A 21,278-nucleotide genomic window follows, 5' to 3' on the forward strand; every position below is an offset into this window, starting at 1 on the left:
AAGGACAACATTGGCCATGGGGTAATCAACATCATCACCATGAACACACCAGACTTTAACTTTACCAGAAAATGTGGTGTCTCTGGGAAGACAATCTTGCCTAACGAGGGTGCGGCTACTGCCTGAATCTAATAGGGCGACACATGGCTTTCCCTCAATGAAAACACAAATGGTGTGCTCCTGACCCCTTAAAGGTACTGCAGACTGAGATTTTTCTTCCAGCAAATCAAAACACTCTGGTGAAAAACACATGCAAGTCTTACTGACTTGTAAACCTGGGCAATCAGCCTTAAAATGACCAGTTTGACCACAAGCATGACAAACCAAAGGACCTCTGTTTAAATTCCCTGACACGGTTATTGCCACTGATCGGGGAACTGTTTTTGGGATATTTATGTCTGTATCCATTCCCAGCCCCTGACTTACCCACCATTAAGGGGCCTGCACTCTGTTTCAAAGTCATGAACCCTTTGTGTGGGCGGCGAGCCGCAAGGAAAGCCTCAGCCATCTCTGCAGCTTCCTTTGAAGTGGAGGGGTTGCGCTCCTTCACCCAGGTTCGAAGATCCGAGCTGAGAACTCTCAGGAACTGCTCCAGCACCACGACATCTCCGATTTGCTCTCTTGTCTTCTTCTTTGGAACCATCCACTTTTCATACAGGTCTTTTAGGCGTGTTCGCAGTTCCTTGGGTGTCTCGTCATCCCTCACCGATGTGGACCGGAACCTGGATCTGTAAGTCTCAGCACTTATTTCAAACTTCTCCAGCACAGCAGTTTTTACTTTGTCATAGTCCATTGTCTCATCAGTGTCCATAGCTATATAAGCAGCTCTTGCTTTACCGCTGAGAAGTGGTGCCAGATGCAGGGCCCATTCTGTCCTTGGCCACTGACATCCGGTTGCAATTCTTTCAAATGTTGTCAAATAATGTTCAATATCTTCATCCTCACCATAGGGCTGCATCTTTGGACCTTTCCAACTGGTTGGTCTCAGACTGGATGCTTGTGGTCCCTCAGATGTGCTGGGAGGACTTCGTCTCTGTTGCACCAATTGTGGCACCTTTGGCCTCACTGCAGGACCGGGAAGTGTTCCAGGATCAGCTACTGCACCCTCCAGCTGCATCTGATGCTCTTGACGTTCCATTTGGACCTCCTGCTGAAGTTGACTGAACTGGTGTTCCATTTTCCTCCACCGATCCTCCTGGCGTTGTCTGTCCTGCTCCCATTTGGTTTCCTGGTCAGCATGCTGCTGCATCAGGCCTTTCAATAAAGCTGAAAGTTCAGAAAAACTTTGTGCCTCAGTTCGCTGCTTACCAGAAGCTTCTGGCAGATTTTCATCATCTTGGGCCCCCTCTGTGGAACACTCTATTGGTCCCTGATGCCTCTTTGATTTGACTGATTTCTGCATTTCTGACACCTATCGGCCTGGAACCACCGCTGCCACCATTTGTAAGGTAGTTTAGGCTCAAAGATCAGAGGTGAGCAGAAAATCAGGACCAGCCACCGCTTCAGTTTCTTCCAATTACTTTTTTTATTCAGTCTTTGCTCAGACTTCTCCTTCAGCATCCAAAAGCTCACTGTTTTTATACACAACTGGCACCACACCTGTGCTTGATTGGACACAGCCACCAAGGAACAGGTCAAAAACATTTACACAAAGAAACACAAAAAACTACAAATCAATTTACAAACTCCTATATAATAAAGTTATCTGCAAAATAAATTAAATACAAGATAACTCAAAAGGTTATTTTTAAAAGGAAAAACAAACAAACAATACACAAAAGAAAAACCCTCTAATTGGTAGAACCCAATAAGGTAATCACTGACATCATCCAGCCATTTAACCAGGAAGTACTGGGCCGGCCTCTCCCATACTCCTGCAGATCTACAAGGACAAATGATGGTGAGTACAAAGAAAAGTAAATACACCTTGAAACAACTTCAACCCATAATCCAGAAATAATAACTTTAACCTAAACAGATAGATCTTGCAACATAATGCCAACACAAACAAACCCGGGATAGTAAGTGAAGCAAAATGGCAATGTTTGAATTAATTATTATAACCAAATATAAAAATAAGTGAATGAGAAAGAATAAGGGACAAGTGGTGAACACAAACTGAACCACTTTGTCACAGGTTTTAATACCAAAAAAGTCAACCTTCAAATAATTATGTTCAGTTATGCACTCAATACTTGGTCAGGAATCCTTTTGCAGCCTTCAATACGGCGTGGCATGTAGGTAATCAGCCTGTGGCTCTGCTAAGGTGCTATGGAGGCCCAGGATGCTTCGATAGCAGCCTTAAGCTCATCCAGAGTGTTGGGTCTTGCGTCTCTCAACTTTCTCTTCACAATATCCCACAGATTCTCTATGGGGTTCAGGTCAGGAAAGTTGGCAGGCCAATTGAGCACAGTAATACCATGGTCAGTGGTATTAAAACAATAAAAGACCTGAAATATTTCAGTTGGTGTGCAATGAATCTAAAATATATGACAGTTTAATTTTTATCATTACATTATGAAAAATAATGAACTTTATCACAATATGATAATTTTTTTAGAAGGACCTGTATAACACCAACACTGGTATTCTAACATTTTTGATTATGCTCTGTAGATTTCGATTCATTCCCTAAAAGATTTATTATGGAAAGTATTTTTTTCTTTCCGTTTATTATTGTCTTTAAATGCTGCTTCTCTAAGATGCAAATACAAGTAAAATGTCTTGCCTAGGGAAAAAACTGTATTTTACAATTATTTTGCGGTAGTTTACTGCCAGTCGTCAGTCTTGATTGTGACAAGAGAAGAAGACATCAAATTGACGATATCCTACCGTATTTTGTAACAACAGTATGTTACTGCTGGAATTCCGCCGTAAATTTACAGCCATTTCTAAGAGTGTACATCTTTGTGTCATTAGGTAACAACTGGTAACTCATCAGAGATACAAAGCAGTCATATTCAGGGTTCCCCAAGGTTCCATCTTGGAAGGCTGTCTTATTAAATATTTACATGCTCTCACAAGTTCAGATCATTACCAGTAATAAGTTGTCATAACTATGCTGATGATACACAGCTCTACAGCACAATGTCACCAGATAACAATAAACCCGTTCGGCCTTCTATCACCTGAAGAACATTTCCAGGCGTTCTCCCTAAAACAAGAAAATAAAACACATTACCACAGTTCTAAAGTCCTTACAATGACTCCCTGGAGCTCAGAGGACAGATTTTAAAATGTTTTGTTAGCACCACAATACATTAAAGACCTATTGTTGTTGTATCAAACTTCCAGATCTCTCAGGTCTTCTGGTTCTGGCTAACTCTGCATCCCAAGAACCAGAACCAAGCATGGAAAAGATGCATTCAGTATTTATGCTCCACAAATCTGGAACAAACTTCCAGAAAACTGAAAAACAGCCGAAACACTGAGTTTGTTGTTTACTTGTCCTTTTAATCATGTAGTCTACTTTGTATTGCATTGTTGCTTAAATTGTGCTATACAAATAGAATTGCCTCATCTTGCTTTGCCTTGAAGCAAAACACTGTGCAGCTGCTCAGCATTCTCTAACAAAGCTCTACTATGAGTTCAGTAATAATCCAAAAAGTCCTTCTGCCTCAGAAGCTGTTTTCTGAGGAACATTTCTACCTGTTTATCTGTTTGGTCTTTGATCCCAGGTTCCTACAGTATAAACAACAGGAAGGGAAAGATTACCCCAGAAAACTATCCTGATTCACAAAAAGATTGAGTTCAGTTACTTCATGCAACCTGCAAAATTAAAAACGGCAAGAAACTCACAGCTCATCTTTTTTCTGTATCTCCCTTGGCCCAAAATTCTGGGCTAAAATCCTTAGCACCAACTTGACCATGCCTTGATTCCTTGAAGAATGTTTATGTTTTTTTTTTATTATTTCACATAATTTCTTTTAAATGCATAAATTATATGTGTATTTTTTTTCAATGTGAATTTTATTTTGCATGCCTGCTTTTTGGACATCATTGTAAAGATGCAGCTCGAACAAAAATGTCTCAAAGTTTCATAGTTACAGAACCATAACCATAATTTTGTTGTCATAATCAAATTAACTTTCATCCTTTCCATTTCTGGGTTTAATTGTTCATGTGAATCAGGCAACCAAACACGAAACTCACCAACATGCCCTCCACTTGCAGTAGTCGCACCCTTTGACATTTTAGTCTTTTCATCTGTTATACCTGTTTTATAGGCAACACAGGCTCATGAAAGACTGCAGACTTCACAGTTGTCAGTCACATGACACATGACTGACAATTCCGAGATCACTATCCAACCATGTTATGAGAGAAAAGGTTTGGTAGAAAACAGGCACTGGCACTATAGGTAATCATGACTTTTCAAGAGTTTTGGGGAGCTTTGAGGCTGCAGCTGAAATCAGAGCTTCAAGAACCTCTAGATGTATGCAGGAGGTGGGCTATAAAACTGTTTCTATTCTCGAGTTAAGTCACTCATGAACCAGAGAAAGCATGCCAAGGAGTAAAGAAGTCCCAAGTAATCCAATGAAATGAAAATAAATATTGCATTTGTTTTGGATATCAAAGCATATAGAGGAAGAATGAAGAGGACAGAATTCAAGTTTCTGGACAGCCAGTGTGACATTTCAGTCAGTGATGCCCTGGGAGTCACGTCATGTATTCTTGCTGGTCCAACGTGGCCACGGTGATCTATGGGTGATTTCTGAGCACTTCATTCTTCCTTCTGTCAAAAGTTTAATTGAGATTCTGATTTCCTTTTTCATCTGGACTTGGGACCAGCCCACACTGCCGAAGACACCAACATCTGATTTAATTAGCTTATCATCATGTTAATGTTCCCTCAGCGAATCAGAATCACATTATTTAGTGGCTGAGCACACAAACAAGAAACTTCACTTTGGTTTCACTTTTCACAAAAAGTACAGACATATACTCTGGACAGTCTGTGTACATCAGAGAGACAACCTGGGCCACTTACATGGGGAACAGATATTTATCGGTGTATGTATCAGTGTGTATACTGTGTGAGAGTTGAGAGAGCAGCTAGGTAAAAAGAGGTAAAAAGGCTGCAGTGTAAAAGAGTTTTAAGTCATGATCGTGAAGCACTATATATAAGTTAAGACTATTTACCTTGAAGCAATCTGAGCCTTCTTGATACTTTAGTTATGTATTAACTAACCATATAAAATTAATTGACATGCACCTGCTAGAATAAAAGGAGAATGTAATTGTTCACTAGAAAGCATTTGCAAGTCTTCCCATTCTACTACAACAAATGTTTTTGTATGTTGCAACTAATTACCATTGAAATTTTAGAAAAAAAAAACTAAATAATTTTCTTTGACACATTGAAGTTTAGTTTAACACAGAGGTGTTATTTCTGCTGTTGCTTGTTTGTTATTGACTGTAATATACCTATGTCATTTTCTTAATTTGGAAACTCACACATTTTCACCAGCATATTATCAAGATAGCAGTTTAGTGGAGACAACATAACTTGAATTCATGACATCTAAAATATTAGCCAGCCTGGGAAATTGACATCACATGCAAACACAGCTAAAGCAGTAACAAAATATCTGTAGCAGAAGACAACAGAACATGTATCCATTAAAAGAAGAACTGAATACAGATCCATAAACACTCACAGATCCATAAAGTTTTCCTCTTCGGTTCATGGCCACAAAGAGCCCACTGTGAACACCCAGCAGAGTAACCACCCCTCTCTCCACGGGAGAGATCTGTAGCAGACCTTCAGAAAGATAAAGAATGCATGTTGAAACCGTCCGTCAAGGGAAAAAATGTCTTCTCACAATTCTACCTTTCTATCTGTCAGCAAATTGAGTTATCACGCTTTGCTTTTCAAGTTAACAAAACATTTGGGCATTATTCAGCTCCACAATCAGTGCAACATTTTACACAAAAGTTCATTTTTTTGATAGTAATTTAAAACTATGAAGTGCCTAAATTAAGTTTGGAAACCAGTAAGCAAAGTGCCATTTACCAGTTTTTTTTTTTTTTTACATGAAATTGGTCTGAAAGATTCCTTTTAATGTCAAGAATGTCAAGACTGCCTTGTAAACGATACCAGAGGAGCCCTGGTCATTCTTTGCAGAAGGTGTATGAATCGTACAGAAAAAAAATGTGAGGCTTAACATGTAAGAATGTTCTGCTTTGGCCTCACGCTGCATGGAGCGGTTTCTGAGCTTTTGTATCAGGTGCTTTTCGGAGATTTTATGTCTTGGCTTTAAATAGAACAAAGCTGTAAGAATAACCTGACAACTCCACACTTGTCTTTTTAACATTTTGGATCCACAGGTTATAGAAGCAATGAAAAAATATAAGTGTTTATTAGTTACACAGCAGGTTTCCATTCCAAAAACCCGTAATATAAAGTGGTGCATAAGTATGCCTGCGCTGAAGTGCGGGGGTTAATCTGTCCTCACAGCCGGGCCTGTCCTAACTTTAGGGTTCTGGCTGGCTCCAGGCCCGGATTACAGCAAGCTCTGGTTACACGTCAGGCGCAAAAGCTTGCGCATATTTGTGCTGATTTGCGGGACCGAAGAGGGACTCCAGATGTTTTGAAGCGGTGTGGATCAATATGAGCTGAGCAACGTCGCCTCTTGGGGATCTAGAGGACTGGATCAGGTGGAAACAACTGATGTGTTATTAAGGATTCAAACCTGGGTAAGACGGATGAGTTACGGTGAGTTAGTTCCTATAGTTTACATTCTAGTATCCCTAAGGCGACTGAAAACAATTTTCAATTATTTAGTAACAGCACGGCTTCTCTATGGACTTTGGTTAAAAAGCTACGATACAGGTGTATCGTATGGATCCCGGATGGATCAATTCGGGTCAATTAATAATAATGATAAAAGCCACTTACTGTAACGATTCTCGCTGTGTACTCCTGTTATTCTGCCGTCGGGTAACACTTGTATATGAAAACCAATCCCCACGTTGCAGTAGAGGCGCCGCAACCGTTTAATGCCTAGGAGGTAGTCTCCGTCCCGACTGATCTCCTCCCGCTTTTCCCCCGGGATCCGTGCCAGAGAACGGGAGTAAAGGGCCTCCCAGCGCTCCGCTGTCCCGTTCAAACCCGGGGCGCATCCCGCGAGGGCCGTGACCAGGTTCAAAACTAGGACGGTCCTCAGGGCCGACAAAGAACCCATGCCAAGTTTGACTCAGAAAGCAGCCTCCGGCGTGCGCTCTCCCAGTGAAGTGACAGTACAACACAGGCGAAGCAACGGTGCGACACAGAGAAGTGTGTAGAAGTTGCGCTCATTCCCAGACCGACAGGCGCACTGACTTCAGCGCCGGGGCGACATTGATCTGCATGGACGCTGAGCAGCCATGCCTCTATATTTATACCTGCAGACACATTACATCACAGCTCGACACTTAAAAGAAAACTACAAACTAACACACTCACTTTATCAAACAGAACAGGCCGCTTTGTTGTGACCAAATAATAGAGAACTTATCTCGGGAAAAAGTTAAGACTTTTTGGAAAATATACTAATAAAGGCTTTATTATAATAGAAAACAAGTCTTTGTCCGAGACGTTCATTATCAGCAACAGAATATCCTAATTTATGTATTGAAGGATGTAAAATAGGAAACAGCCAAGTTAACAGACCGTGTTGCCGAGACAGGAGACAGATCTATAAATGAACAATAACAGGAAAAAACACAGGTCCAATTCAGCTAAATGAAAAAAGCAGCACTTAAGACTGGTGGAGGGGAAATCATGCCCTAAGCCCTTCCACTGAACAATGGTTAGACTAAATAGAGCCTGTTAAGCATGTTAAGTACTGTCACTGTCACCAAGCCTTATTTCAGCCCTCAGATGTGTATTAATAGGATTAATTTATTATTTTAAAATTAATTTTGATAATACAAGTAAACGAATCTCAGTCCAAGAGACTCTTTTGGTTCTACTCTACATCTGTGTGTGTGTGTGTGTGTGTGTGTGTGTGTGTGTGTGTGTGTGTGTGTGTGTGTGTGTGTGTGTGTGTGGGTGTGTGCGTGTGTGTGTGTGTGTGTGTGTGTGTGTGTGTGTGTGTGCATGTGTTTCTTTTTCCTTTTTTTGTGGTGATTCATAATGCAAGTCAGTTTTTTCTATCAATGTTAAATTTATGATTTTCTACAACTCAGACAAAACAATTTCAGGCCCCCCTAAGCTTACTCCACCTTGCAAACACACACACACACACACACACACACACACACACACACACACACACACACACACGCACACCCACACACACACACACCCAGTGCGCACACACACACACACACACACACACACACCTATACTGGTTTTGGTGTACTAGCAGGACACTTTTTTCAAACCAGTTTTTTGCAACACTAAACGGACACCCCTTTCCACTTATGCTAGAAAGACGTAGTAAGTTGTCAAAAATCTTGTTAGAGTTACACAACATAGATCTCACTTAAAAATTTAGATACACACTTCAGAACTCAAAATACAAGAATGTGACCCAATGCTGTATTAAAAGGACAAACGATAATGAGGTGCTTGGCTCCGCCCATGACACCAACAGTAATTGTCAGGGCCAATTTTATTTATCAGGACCATGGCATACACATACAAAAAACATAAAATTTATGTGCATTAAGAAGTCCAAAAATGGAAATATGGACTATAACTAGTCCATATTTCTGTGGAGTGCATTTGTCATCCCATGAGATGTCTGAATCATCTACGGAATCAGGAGCATACTCCTCTTCTGATGATATCGCTTCACTTGAACTTTGTTCTGGACAGACCTGTTGATTAAAAACATATTTTGTATACATTGAAAGCGTTTCAGCAAGAATATTTCTACTAAAAGCTTACCAGTGATGTCCTCCTTTTATTTACAATAACACATTTTGTGCAGGGACTGGTTGCAAACTAGACAGAGAAAAGTAAGAATTGACAAAGGGAAGTAGCATAAGTATTTAAAAAGTCAGTGCTGCACTATGACTCAATTTCAACATACAGCACAACTAGACATGGAAGATCATATTCAAAAGATGAACCCAATTCCCATTCTCAAAAAAATTACCTTTACATCACACACCACTCCATTTCAGAGGTGAAAACAGTCCTTCAAATAAAACATTTTTCTAAACTTGACATTTCATCATGGATGATATCATGATCTCACACACAGTTAACCACCGTTAACCGAAAAAAGTGTAATCTTAAAATAAGAATTTGATCCTGACACTTGTGTAGGTATCAAAACCAATGAATTGTTATGATTAATTGTTTTGAATCGCAATAACCATGTGTTTGAACAGTACTTAGTATTCTCATGACTATTTTAGAAAATAAAAAGGTCATTGAGATAAAACTTATGTCAGGTGAGTTGCCAGAAAATAATTTGCATGCATCCAACTCAGCAGCCTGACAAGGCATCTCTATGGAGAGCTAAAATGAAGGGATAAACACTGAATGATTGTTTCTAAAAATAAAACAATGTCCACCTAATGTATGAACCTATCCAGTTTATTACAGAGGATCCATGTGTCTGTGCTCATCTGAACTCAACTTTCATTCTTTTCTTCATGTAATTTCAAAACTCAGTCCTCCAAATTTCTGCACCTTACATGATGAGTATTACACAAGACCAGTGTGTTTGAATAGTACTTAATATTATTTCAATGACTTTATATAAGAAACAAAGTTGGTTGTCGGAGACCAAAAATACCTCTGGAGGGTTGGTTGAACTGGATCTGCATACATCCACGTCACCAGCCTGACACAGTTCATCTTTGGAAATCTGAAATGTAAAGAACACTCACTAAATGTGAGTTTGTTGCCAATGTAGAGAACAGTCCTCCCTATTCCTGCACCTTACATTTTGAGTATTACACTGGACCCATGTGTATGTCCACTCCTAAATGTGACTTTCATTCTTCTGTACTTGTAATTTCAATACTCAGTCCTCCCTATTCCTGCACCTTATATTTTGAGTACTACACAGGACCCGTGTGTATGTGCGTTTCTAAATGTAATTTTCATTCTTTTCTACCTGTAATTTCAAAATTCAGGTTTCCAAATTTCTGCAACTTACATGATGAGTATTACATAAGACCAGTGTGTATGTGCACTCCTAAATGTGACTTTCATTTTTCTGTACTTGTAATTTCAATACTCAGTCCTCACTATTCCTGCACCTTATATTTTGAGTATTACACAGGACCTGTGTGTATGTGCGTTTCTTAATGTAATTTTCATTCTTTTCTACCTGTAATTTCAAAATTAAGGTTTCCAAATTTCTGCAACTTACATGATGAGTATTACACAAGACCAGTGTGTATGTGCACTCCTAAATGTGACTTTCATTTTTCTGTACTTGTAATTTCAATACTCAGTCCTCCCTATTCCTGCACCTTACATTTTGAGTATTACACAGGACCTGCGTGTATGTGCGCTTCTAAATGTAGCTTTCATTCTTTTGTACTTGTAATTTCAAACCTCAGTTCTCTCCTTTTATGCAGCTTACATATCAAGTGTTACGCAAGACTTGTGTGTTTGAACAGTACTTAACATCATATCAAAAACTGTATTTTAGAAAATAAGTTGGTCGTTGGAGACCAAAATTACCTCTGGATGGTTGATTGAACAGGACCCGCCTGAATCCACGTCACCAGCCTGACACGGTTCATCTTTGGAAATCTGAAATATAAAGAACACTCACTGAATATGAGTTTGTTCCCAATTTAGAAAACAGTCCTCCCTATTCCTGCCCCTTACATTTTGAGTATTACACAGGACCCATGTGTATGTCCACTCCTAAATGTGACTTTCATTCTTCTGTACTTGTAATTTCAATACTCAGTCCTCCCTATTCCTGCACCTTATATTTTGAGTACTACACAGGACCCGTGTGTATGTGCGTTTCTAAATGTAATTTTCATTCTTTTCTACCTGTAATTTCAAAATTCAGGTTTCCAAATTTCTGCAACTTACATGATGAGTATTACATAAGACCAGTGTGTATGTGCACTCCTAAATGTGACTTTCATTTTTCTGTACTTGTAATTTCAATACTCAGTCCTCACTATTCCTGCACCTTATATTTTGAGTATTACACAGGACCTGTGTGTATGTGCGTTTCTAAATGTAATTTTCATTCTTTTCTACCTGTAATTTCAAAATTCAGGTTTCCAAATTTCTGCAACTTACATGATGAGTATTACACAAGACCAGTGTGTATGTGCACTCCTAAATGTGACTTTCATTTTTCTGTACTTGTAATTTCAATACTCAGTCCTCACTATTCCTGCACCTTATATTTTGAGTATTACACAGGACCTGTGTGTATGTGCGTTTCTTAATGTAATTTTCATTCTTTTCTACCTGTAATTTCAAAATTAAGGTTTCCAAATTTCTGCAACTTACATGATGAGTATTACACAAGACCAGTGTGTATGTGCACTCCTAAATGTGACTTTCATTTTTCTGTACTTGTAATTTCAATACTCAGTCCTCCCTATTCCTGCACCTTACATTTTGAGTATTACACAGGACCTGCGTGTATGTGCGCTTCTAAATGTAGCTTTCATTCTTTTGTACTTGTAATTTCAAACCTCAGTTCTCTCCTTTTATGCAGCTTACATATCAAGTGTTACGCAAGACTTGTGTGTTTGAACAGTACTTAACATCATATCAAAAACTGTATTTTAGAAAATAAGTTGGTCGTTGGAGACCAAAATTACCTCTGGATGGTTGATTGAACAGGACCCGCCTGAATCCACGTCACCAGCCTGACACGGTTCATCTTTGGAAATCTGAAATATAAAGAACACTCACTGAATATGAGTTTGTTCCCAATTTAGAAAACAGTCCTCCCTATTCCTGCCCCTTACATTTTGAGTATTACACAGGACCTGTGTGTATGATCGCTTCTAAAACAGCTTTCATTCTTCTGTACTTGTAATTTCAAAACTTAGTCCTCCTTATTCCGGCACCTTACATTTTGAGTATTACACTGGACCTGTATGTGCGCTTCTAAATGTAACTTTCATTCTTTTGTACATGTAATTTCAAAACTCAGTCCTCCCTTTTTATGCAGCTTACATATCAAGTATTACACAAGACCTGTGTGTTTGAACCGTACTTAACAGTCATCCCCAACCACAGGCCGCAGATCAGTACCAGTCCGTGAACCAATTGGTACCGGGCCGCACAAGAAAAATATTTTCGTGTTACATATTGTCTGAGTATGGAGGATCGTTTATTTTGAAAACCCTTTAACCGGATTCTCTCGGTTACGTCTTGCTCACCAACATTGAGCCCACAATGAGTAAGAAAGCGATATGTTAGGAAAGTTTCTTTGGAAAAGGGGAAAAGGACCAGAGACAGGAGAGTGGATTTATCCTGGACTTGTAGGTGACTCCCATGTTCCAAGCTCACTCTGCATAATATGTACCGGCTTACAAATGAGGCAATGGAGCTTCAAACTGCTTTGCCATTACACCCTCTGCATTGTGTGTCATCGTTTCCAAGGTGGGATCATCTCATTGCAGAGAAACAAGCTCAGGACTCCCATTAATTTGTCATTGTCGTAAGTTAAAATTTTCATGAAAATAAATATTCGTTTTTGTGGCATTTTCAAATCTTATATTGAAGGGATGTGTGAACGTTAGCATAGTGACTAGAGTCAGAGAGCATTATGGCAGTGATCGAGACGAGAAAAGAGGAGTATAGCTTGTAAGTCTTAAGTCTGGTTCACACGGCAAGATTTTAGGATTGTCAGACGATTTTCCAAATTCTGTGACCACAGAGCTGATAAAAGTACAACAGGTTTATGTGTCCAGCCACATAACAGGAGCAAATCTTGCCATGTGAGCAGGCTTTAGTACAAAATGATGTCACAACTACAATCTACCTGCAATGCATATAGCTAGTGTAAGCATCAAGCCTTGACTGAATGAATAGCCTTGTGTCACGTTAATTTAATGATGGATAGCTGAAAAGTTACCGGGTTTATCAACTGTGGTAGCAATTTTGCTCCAACTCCACTCGTCATCATTTCTGTGGATATTCTTTGTACAAAATGCTGAATAAACATTCATGCTGTTTCTACATATCTCCGATGTCCACCGGACTCATTTTGGGCATGTCAGCTCAGCTGTTTGGGATTCCCCTCCATGAGCTACGTCACAGCGTTTTCTGATTGGCTGCCTGTCAAATTGAACAGGTTGAGTTCTAGCTCCCAATCAAGGAAAACCCTACAAGCTGTGAGAATATGCCCGATTTTAGATCGGAGCAGTCCCAATGTTCCAACGACTGGATGTGATCAGTCTTAGCATGCCATAGATGGCAGGATGAACGGTTACGATTATCGCAAGCAACATTCTAAGATTGTTGTAAGGAGAAATTCGGGGTAAAAAAAGAAGAACCCGAGCCACAGAAAAATGGCCAAGTCTTCACCGGTCCGCGGTGATAAAAAGGATGGGGACCACTGGTACTTAATATCATTTCAAAGACTTTATCTTAGAAAATAAGTTGGTCGATGGAGACCAAAATTACCTCTGCAAGGTTGGTTGAACAGAATCCGCATGCATCCACGTCACCAGCCTGACACAGTTCATCTTTGGAAATCTGAAATGTAAAGAACACTCACTAAATGTGAGTGTGTTCCCAATGTAGAAAACAGTCCTCTCTATTCCTGCACCTTACATTTTGAGTATTACACAGGACCTGTGAGTATGTGTCCTTCTCAATGTAACTTTCATTCTTCTGTATTTGTAATTTCGAAACTCAGTCCTCCCTATTCCTGCACCTTACATTTTGAGTATTACACAGGACTTGTGTGTATGTGCGCTTCTAAATGCAATTTTCATTTTTCTATACTTGTAATTTCAAAACTCAGTCCTCTCTTTTTATGCAGCCAACATATTTAATATTAGACAACACCTATGTGTTTTAACAGTACTTAATATCATTTCAATTACTTTATTTTAGAGAATAAGTTGGTTGATTGAGACCAAAATTACCTCTGGAGGGTTGGTTGAACAGAATCCACATGCATCCATGTCACCACCCTGACACAGTTCATCTTTGGAAATCTGAAATGTAAAGAACACTCTCTAAATGTGAGTTTGTTCCCAATGTAGAAAACAGTCCTTATTCCTGCACCTCACATTTTGAGTATTACACAGGACCTGAGTATTTGTGCTTCTCAATGTAACTTTCATTCTTCTGTACTTGTAATTTCGAAACTCAGTCCTCCCTATTCCTGCACCTTACATTTTGAGTATTACACAAGACCTGTGAGTACTCCTGATCAAAATCTTAAGACCAGTCAAAAAATTGCAAGAATTTGCATTTTGCACTATTGGATCTTAAGTCCAAATTAGAGCTTCACAATGTTAAAGGAAAAAAATCAGTGCAAGAGACAAGAACTTTTGAGCAGGCAATTTTCTGAAAACTGCATTTACACTCAAACATGATTTTTTCAGCTGATCAAAAGTTTAAGACCATAGTCTTTAAAAGCCAAAATATGTGCCAAACTCTGGATTCCATGTCATTTTCTGTCAAGTCTTTACACTGTCAAGACCTCGTGATGGCAAAAGCAAAAAGCACACTGACTTTGAACGTAGTAGGATTGCTGAGCTGCATAAGCAAGGCCTCTCACAATGTGCCATCGCTGCTGAGGTTAGACGCAGTAAGACATATCATGTAGTAAGTCATTTTGCATTTTTTAAATGATCCTGAGGGTTATGGAACAAAAAAGTCAAGTGGTAGACCCAAAACAATTTCACCAGCTCTGAGCCGCAGGATCCGATTGGCTGTACGTCAAGACACGGGACGATCCTCTACCCAAATTAAGGCCATTACTGGTGCTGACTGCAGCCCAATAACCATCAGACCGCATCTGCGAGAGAAAGAAGGGCTTCAGAAACAAAACACAAAAAACGTCTTCAAAGGCCATGTCTTCTTTAACGCCACAAAATTTCCCGTTTGGACTTTGCAAGGGTGCGCCAAACATGGGACATTGAAAGGTGGAAGAAAGTTATCTTCTCTGATGAGAAACATTTAACCTTGATGGTCCTGTTGGCCTCCAACGTTAGTGGCATGACAAGGAGATCCCACCTGAGATGTTTTCTACATGGCACAGTGGTGGGGCGCAATCATGATTTGGGGTGCGTTTTCCTTCAATGGAACAATTGAGCTTCAGGTTGTGCAGGTTCATAAGGGGAGATGTTGCAGCGGGAATCCCTCATGACTGAGGGCCCTTGTCTGTGTGGTAATGATTGGGTTTTTCAACAGGACAATGCTGCAGTTCACAATGCCCGCTTGACAAGGGAGTTCTTCCAAGAGAATGACATCACTCTTTTTGAACATCGTGCATGTTCCCCGGATCTAAACCCAATTGAGAACATTTGGGGATGGATGGCAACGGAAGTTTACAAAAATGGACATCAGTTCCAGACAGTGAATGCCCTTCGTGAAGCCATCTTCAACACTTGGAGCAACATTTCCACTAGCCTCCTGGAAACATTGGCATCAAGCATGCCTAAATGATTGAAGTCATCAACTTCAATCATTCTTGAAGAGCTACCATTCTTGCAGCTCCACAAGAATGGTGGAGCTACTCATTACTGAGTCCTTTTTTTGACACTCTGATTTCTGTTTTGGGGGGTTTCTCTGGTTTTTTTGAGCTATGGTTTTAAACTTTTGATCAGCTGAAAAAAATCATGTTTGAGTGTAAATGCAGTTTTCAATGAATTCCCCACTCAAAAGTTTTTGTCTATTATGCTGATTTCTTCTTTTAACATTGTGAAGCTGTACTTAGAACCTTCTTAAGATCCAATAGTGCGAAATGTAAATTCTTGCAGTTTTTTAACTGGTCTTAAGATTTTGATCAGGAGTGTATGTGTGCTTCTAAATGTAATTTTCATTCTTCTATACTAGTAATTTCAAAACTCAGTCCTCCCTTTTAATCCAGCTAACATATTTAGTATTACACAACACCTATGTATTTGAACAGTACTTAATATCATTTCAATTACTTTATTTTAAAGAACAAGTTGGTCGATGGAGACCAAAATTACCTCTGCAAGGGTTGGTTGAACAGAATCCGCATGAATCCACGTCACCAGCCTGACACAGTTCATCTTTGGAAATCTGAAATGTAAAGAACACTCACTAAATGTGAGTTTGTTCCCAATGTAGAAAACAGTCCTCCCTATTCCTGCACCTTACATTTGAGTATTACACAGGACCTGTGTGTATGTGTGCTCCTCAATGTAACTTTCATTCTTCTGTACCTGTAATTTCAAAACTCAGTCCTCCCTATTCCTGCACCTTACATTTTGAGTATTACACAGGACCTGTGTGTATGTGTGCTTCTAAATGTAATTTTCATTCTTCTATACTTGTAATTTCAAAACTCAGTCCTCCCTTTTAATCCAGCTAACATATTTAGTATTACACAACACCTATGAGTTTGAACAGTACTTAATATGATTTCAATTACTTTATTTTAGAGAATAAGTTGGTCGATGGAGACCAAAATTACCTCTGCAAGGGTTGGTTGAACAAAATCCGCATGCATCCACGTCACCAGCCTGACACAGTTCATCTTTAGAAATCTGAAATGTAAAGAACACTCACTATATGTGAGTTTGTTCCCAATGTAGAAAACAGTCCTCCCTATTCCTGCACCTTACATTTTGAGTATTACACAGGACCTGTGTGTATGTGTGCTCCTCAATGTAACTTTCATTCTTCTATACTTGTAATTTCAAAACTCAGTCCTCCCTATTCCTGCACCTTACATTTTGAGTATTACACAGGACCTGTGTGTGTATGTGCGCTTCTAAATGTAATTTTCATTCTTCTATACTTGTCATTCCAATACTCAGTCCTCCTTTTTATGCAGCTAACATATCTAGTATTACACAACACATGTGTGTTTGAACAATAATATTTAATATCATTTCAATTACTTTATTTTAGAGAATAAGTTGGTCGTTGGAGACCAAAATTACCTCTGGAGGGTTGGTTGAACAGGATCCGCATGTCCACATCACCAGCCTGACAGTTCAACTTTGGAAATCTGAAATGAAGGGATGTACACTGAATTATTCCATAAATAAAGTCCACCAACTGTATGAGCAAAGCACCTTTAGCTGAACACACCTCTACCTGTAGGTACACATAATAAGTAGGATAAACTTTAAACAATGCAGATATATCAAATAGTAGCAAATGAAATTAAAATCAGTCAATTGATCTAATTGTATGTCTTTCTGTGGTTACTTAAACATTTTTTGTCAACTGAATGCAACTCATTATTTTGTACTTGTAATTTCAAAACTCAGTCCTCCCTATTGTTTTTGTTCATTGTTTTTCCAGGAACAAGAAAAAACTATTTGAGTAATATATATATATATATATATATATATGCTGCATATAATATAAGCTTTTGTATTTTGAGCAGTTGCTTGTCTCCTTTGGAAAAAGAAAGGTATTCTGATTATAATGATCATCGAACATGATCTATGCTAATAATGTGTAGTATAAAAATAGTTTAAAAGTGAAAAAGCAAAACAAAGGAAAAAACAATCCTTTAATAAACACTGGAATCCTATGCATAATAAAGTCACAACTCACCTTTAAATGAATTGGAGTATTTTACATCAAATCCTTCTTTATCTTCACCTAAGGAGCAATAACAATTGGAATCATGTTTGCTCTCTGAGACCTCTTTGCTGACATCTTCTGCAACGATCAGAGAATGTGTTGCTGAGTAACATGATACTGTATACCAGGGGTGTCAAACTCCAGGCCTCCTGGGCCAGTGTACTGCAACTTTTACATGTCTGTCTGGTCTAAAACACCTTAAGTATATTACTGAAATAGCTTCTCAGTGCAGTCAAGTTGATGACCATCCCATCTGATCCAGCCATGTGACATCAGAAACACATCTAAATGTTGCTGTACACCAGCCCTCAAGACCTTGAGTTTGACACCCCTGCTGTACATAATATGATTTGGTGTTATTTTATTCGAAAATGATGTACTGAAGTACACAGTTCTACATAATTGACTTTCTATTGACAGGTTCTCAAAATCTTTAAAAAATTAAAACATCATCTTAATACTAATTATTACTATCTAGGATAATTTGTGCCTGTGAAACAATATCACTCACTGATGTACAGAAAATGACCAAATACAGTTTTATCTAATTCTGGAGTGAGCCACCTTCCCTTTAAACTCTGGTACACTGGCTAACATGGTTGGTAATTACTAGCTAAACTGCTGCAAATCAGATGCTTTGGTGTATCCAAGCATCAAGTAACCTACAACATTCTGCAAAATTACTAAACTATATGTACTTAAATGTCTTAAGAGATTCTGTATGAGTCTTACCTCTTTCTCCACGCAAAACAAATGAAACAAGTTAAATGAATACTAATGGCTTGCACCTGGACTTGTCGGATTGTACCAAGTTGATAGAGGAGGAGGGATACAACAAAAGGAGAATTCCATTTTGTTTCTGAAGCACACAAGGTCTGATTTTTTCCAGGAACAAGAAAAAACTATTTGAGTAATATTTTGTAACTTTTATTCAATATTTCAAAGTTAAATAGTTTATCATACATTTTTCTTTATTTAAGAGGCAACAGTTAGATGGTATCTCCCACCAGCAATGTTGTCACTTCTTTTAATCATTTCTGTTCAATCAATTAATCATGTTTATTTGTATAGCACATTTCAGCAGCAGGGCAGTTCCAAACACTATCATAAAAACAAACTGTTTTTATGATAAAGATCCAACATAAACTGTTGTCTAATGGCAGACACAACACCTGCAGAAAAAGGTTGGCTGATGTACCTGCCAATAGACAATTTAGACTACCTAGACAATCTACATGTATGCAGAGTAGCGACATTGAGATTACGACAAAATATACATTTTAAAAGTTTTGTGCTAACAGTAACATAAGTAATCATGATATTTTTGGCACTTTAAATATTTTTAAATAAATGCTTTTATTGTTATATTTGTAATTCTGTATTACTCCATGACTGGTTATCCCTTCTTTCAAATTCAAAAATACTTTATTGATCCTAAAAGGGAAATTAAATTTAAAAAAAAGCTTGGGTCCTCTACCACAAGCCTTGGAGCGTGAGTGGTCTTCATAGTATATTAGCAGTTCCCAAAGGTGTGCTTCTCTGTATCAAGAGGTCTGATGTATCTCCAGGTATTTGTTTGAATCACTCTTCCAGTTTAGGGGTCATTACCCTGAGGGTTTCAGTGACCACAGGCACTACTGTTGACTTCAACTTCCACATTCTTTGTAACCACCTAAGACCCAAACTCTTGCATGGCATGCATTATTAATTCGTCTGATATTTGGGTTGATTGGGACCTAATGATTGCAAAAACAAAGAATTATCTTTTTATATGATATCTGGACATCATTTTTCTCAGAAAAATACTTATTCATTTTAAATCACCATGTTTAGCACCATGGTAAAGCTATACAGTTGCTAACTTTTGTAAACTTACACAACAAAAGAAACACTGAACATCTTGAGTCTAACCTGTAATGTGTTATAATCTTCCACCACCACTAAGTCATAAAATAATGGCCTAACGTGTGGACACCAGACCCCATCTAGAGCAAAATTTAGTATTGTGGACTAGACAGTCCAAAATAAGTCATTCACTTATGTGGACAAATTTTTTCTCAGGTTCTAGGAGGATGATGGTTCTTTTTAGTCTTTGGTATTTCTCTAGTTTTTTTCTGTACCTTCTGTTCATTCAGGATAGTTACATCATAACAACTGCTTTGCTCTGCTGCTCAATGATCACCATGTTCAGTTGGTTTGCTTTTCCTGTTTTGTCTTCCTGTATATGGAAGGCCCACAGAATCTTAGCTTGTACGTTTTCTACCACCTTGTGTGGCATTTTCCATTTTAAAGAGGTGTGTTCAAGGTTATATTCCCTTCAGATGTTTCTTCACACTATTCTGGGTACTTGGTTGTGGCGTTCCATGTATTCTTATCATGCTACCATCTTGCATCCTGGTGTTAGCTACTAGATTGTCTCAGGGGACTCATTGCATAGCATTCACTGAATATCTTGCTTGGTATTACAAATCTGGGTCGTTATTGCTCTGGTTCTAGGGACCTGCTTATGTGCCATCATGAATACTGCCTCTGTGCTGTGATTCAGTCTAAGACTTTGTCAAATGGAGCTGTCAGTGCATACCTGTTGATTGTCTGGACCTTGTTTCTGTCATTGGACTTGCCTTACTATTTGTAAGTACAGTGGCTTGCAAAAATATCCATAGCCCTTGAACTTTTCCATATTTTGTCACAACTGCAAATATATTTTCACAGAATTTTATGGAAAATAAAAGCTAAAAGTCCAGTATTCAGCCCCCGTCCCCTGAATGCAACCAATTGTCTTCAGAAGTTGACTGCTAATGGTAAAAAATTCAACTCCTCTATGACTGCCACAAAAGTTGGCTAAGAGAATATTGGGGAACAAACAGCATGAAGTCCAAGGAACACACCAGACAGGACAGGGATAAAGTTGTGGAGAAGCTTAAAGCAGGCTTAGGCCATCTCACAGACTACTGTTCCATTAATCATCTGGAAATGGAAAGAGCAAATCACACAGCTGTGAACCTACCAAGAAAAGGTCATCCACCTAAACTTACAGGCTGAGCAAGAAGAGCACTGATCAGAGATACAGCCAAGAGGCTCATGGTGGATCTGGATGAAATGCAGAGATATCCACACCTCAGGTGGGGAATCTGTCCACAGTATAACTATTAGTCATGCACTGCAAAAATGTGGTTTTATGGAAGAGTGGCAATAGAAAAGCCATGGTATAAAGAAAACTATAAGAAGTCCCTATAACTATGAGAAGTTGCAGTTTGCCAAAAGCCATATTGGGATACAGCAAAAATGATAAGACAAGACCAAAATGAACTTTTTGGCAAAAATGCAAAGCACTATTTGTGGTGGAGAACAAACACTGCACATCAATCTGAGCACACCTTCCCCACTGACAAACATGGTGGTGGCAGCATCTTGCTCTAAGGGTGCTTCTTTTCTTCAGGGACAGGGAAAATTGTTAGAGTTGATTGTAAGATGGACTAAGCCAAATACAGGGTAATCTTGGAAGAAAACCTGAACACACCTGAACCTGGAGTCTGCAAAAGACTTGAGGCTGGGGCAGAGGTTCACCTTCCAGAAGGACAACTACCCT

At 38.9% G+C, this 21,278-nt stretch overlaps 1 protein-coding gene and 3 long non-coding RNA genes across 5 annotated transcripts in view; 1 reads left to right on the top strand and 3 right to left on the bottom strand.

Moving 5' to 3' along the window:
* Window positions 1-7,805, bottom strand: part of fgf4 (fibroblast growth factor 4) — a 43,475-nt gene extending 35,670 nt beyond the window's left edge. The window contains exons 1-2 of the mRNA XM_008404977.3: window positions 6,902-7,805; window positions 5,661-5,764 (exon numbers count right to left, since the gene is read on the bottom strand). Coding sequence (XP_008403199.1) covers window positions 5,661-5,764; window positions 6,902-7,187 — 390 coding nt within the window. The 5' untranslated portion in view covers window positions 7,188-7,805. The remainder of the gene's footprint in view (window positions 1-5,660; window positions 5,765-6,901) is intronic.
* LOC145550988 (uncharacterized) overlaps window positions 1-21,278 on the top strand; it is a 180,878-nt gene that overhangs the window by 55,161 nt on the left and 104,439 nt on the right. The window lies entirely within an intron of this gene.
* On the bottom strand, window positions 8,552-10,924 carry LOC145551022 (uncharacterized). 2 transcript variants are annotated; one of them, XR_014086773.1, is made up of 4 exons: window positions 10,637-10,924; window positions 9,738-9,809; window positions 8,879-8,935; window positions 8,552-8,808 (listed from the first exon to the last, which is right to left on the bottom strand). It is a non-coding gene; the product is annotated as an uncharacterized LOC145551022 (long non-coding RNA). The 2 variants fall into 2 exon arrangements; XR_014086772.1 differs by having other exon boundaries at window positions 8,552-8,935.
* On the bottom strand, window positions 11,516-16,185 carry LOC145551023 (uncharacterized). The gene is made up of 4 exons (XR_014086774.1): window positions 16,096-16,185; window positions 14,035-14,106; window positions 13,568-13,639; window positions 11,516-11,823 (listed from the first exon to the last, which is right to left on the bottom strand). It is a non-coding gene; the product is annotated as an uncharacterized LOC145551023 (long non-coding RNA).

The sequence above is a fragment of the Poecilia reticulata genome, chromosome 3, assembly GCF_904066995.2.
Source record: "Poecilia reticulata chromosome 3, P_reticulata-male-v2, whole genome shotgun sequence".
Taxonomy (NCBI): Eukaryota; Metazoa; Chordata; class Actinopteri; order Cyprinodontiformes; family Poeciliidae; genus Poecilia; species Poecilia reticulata.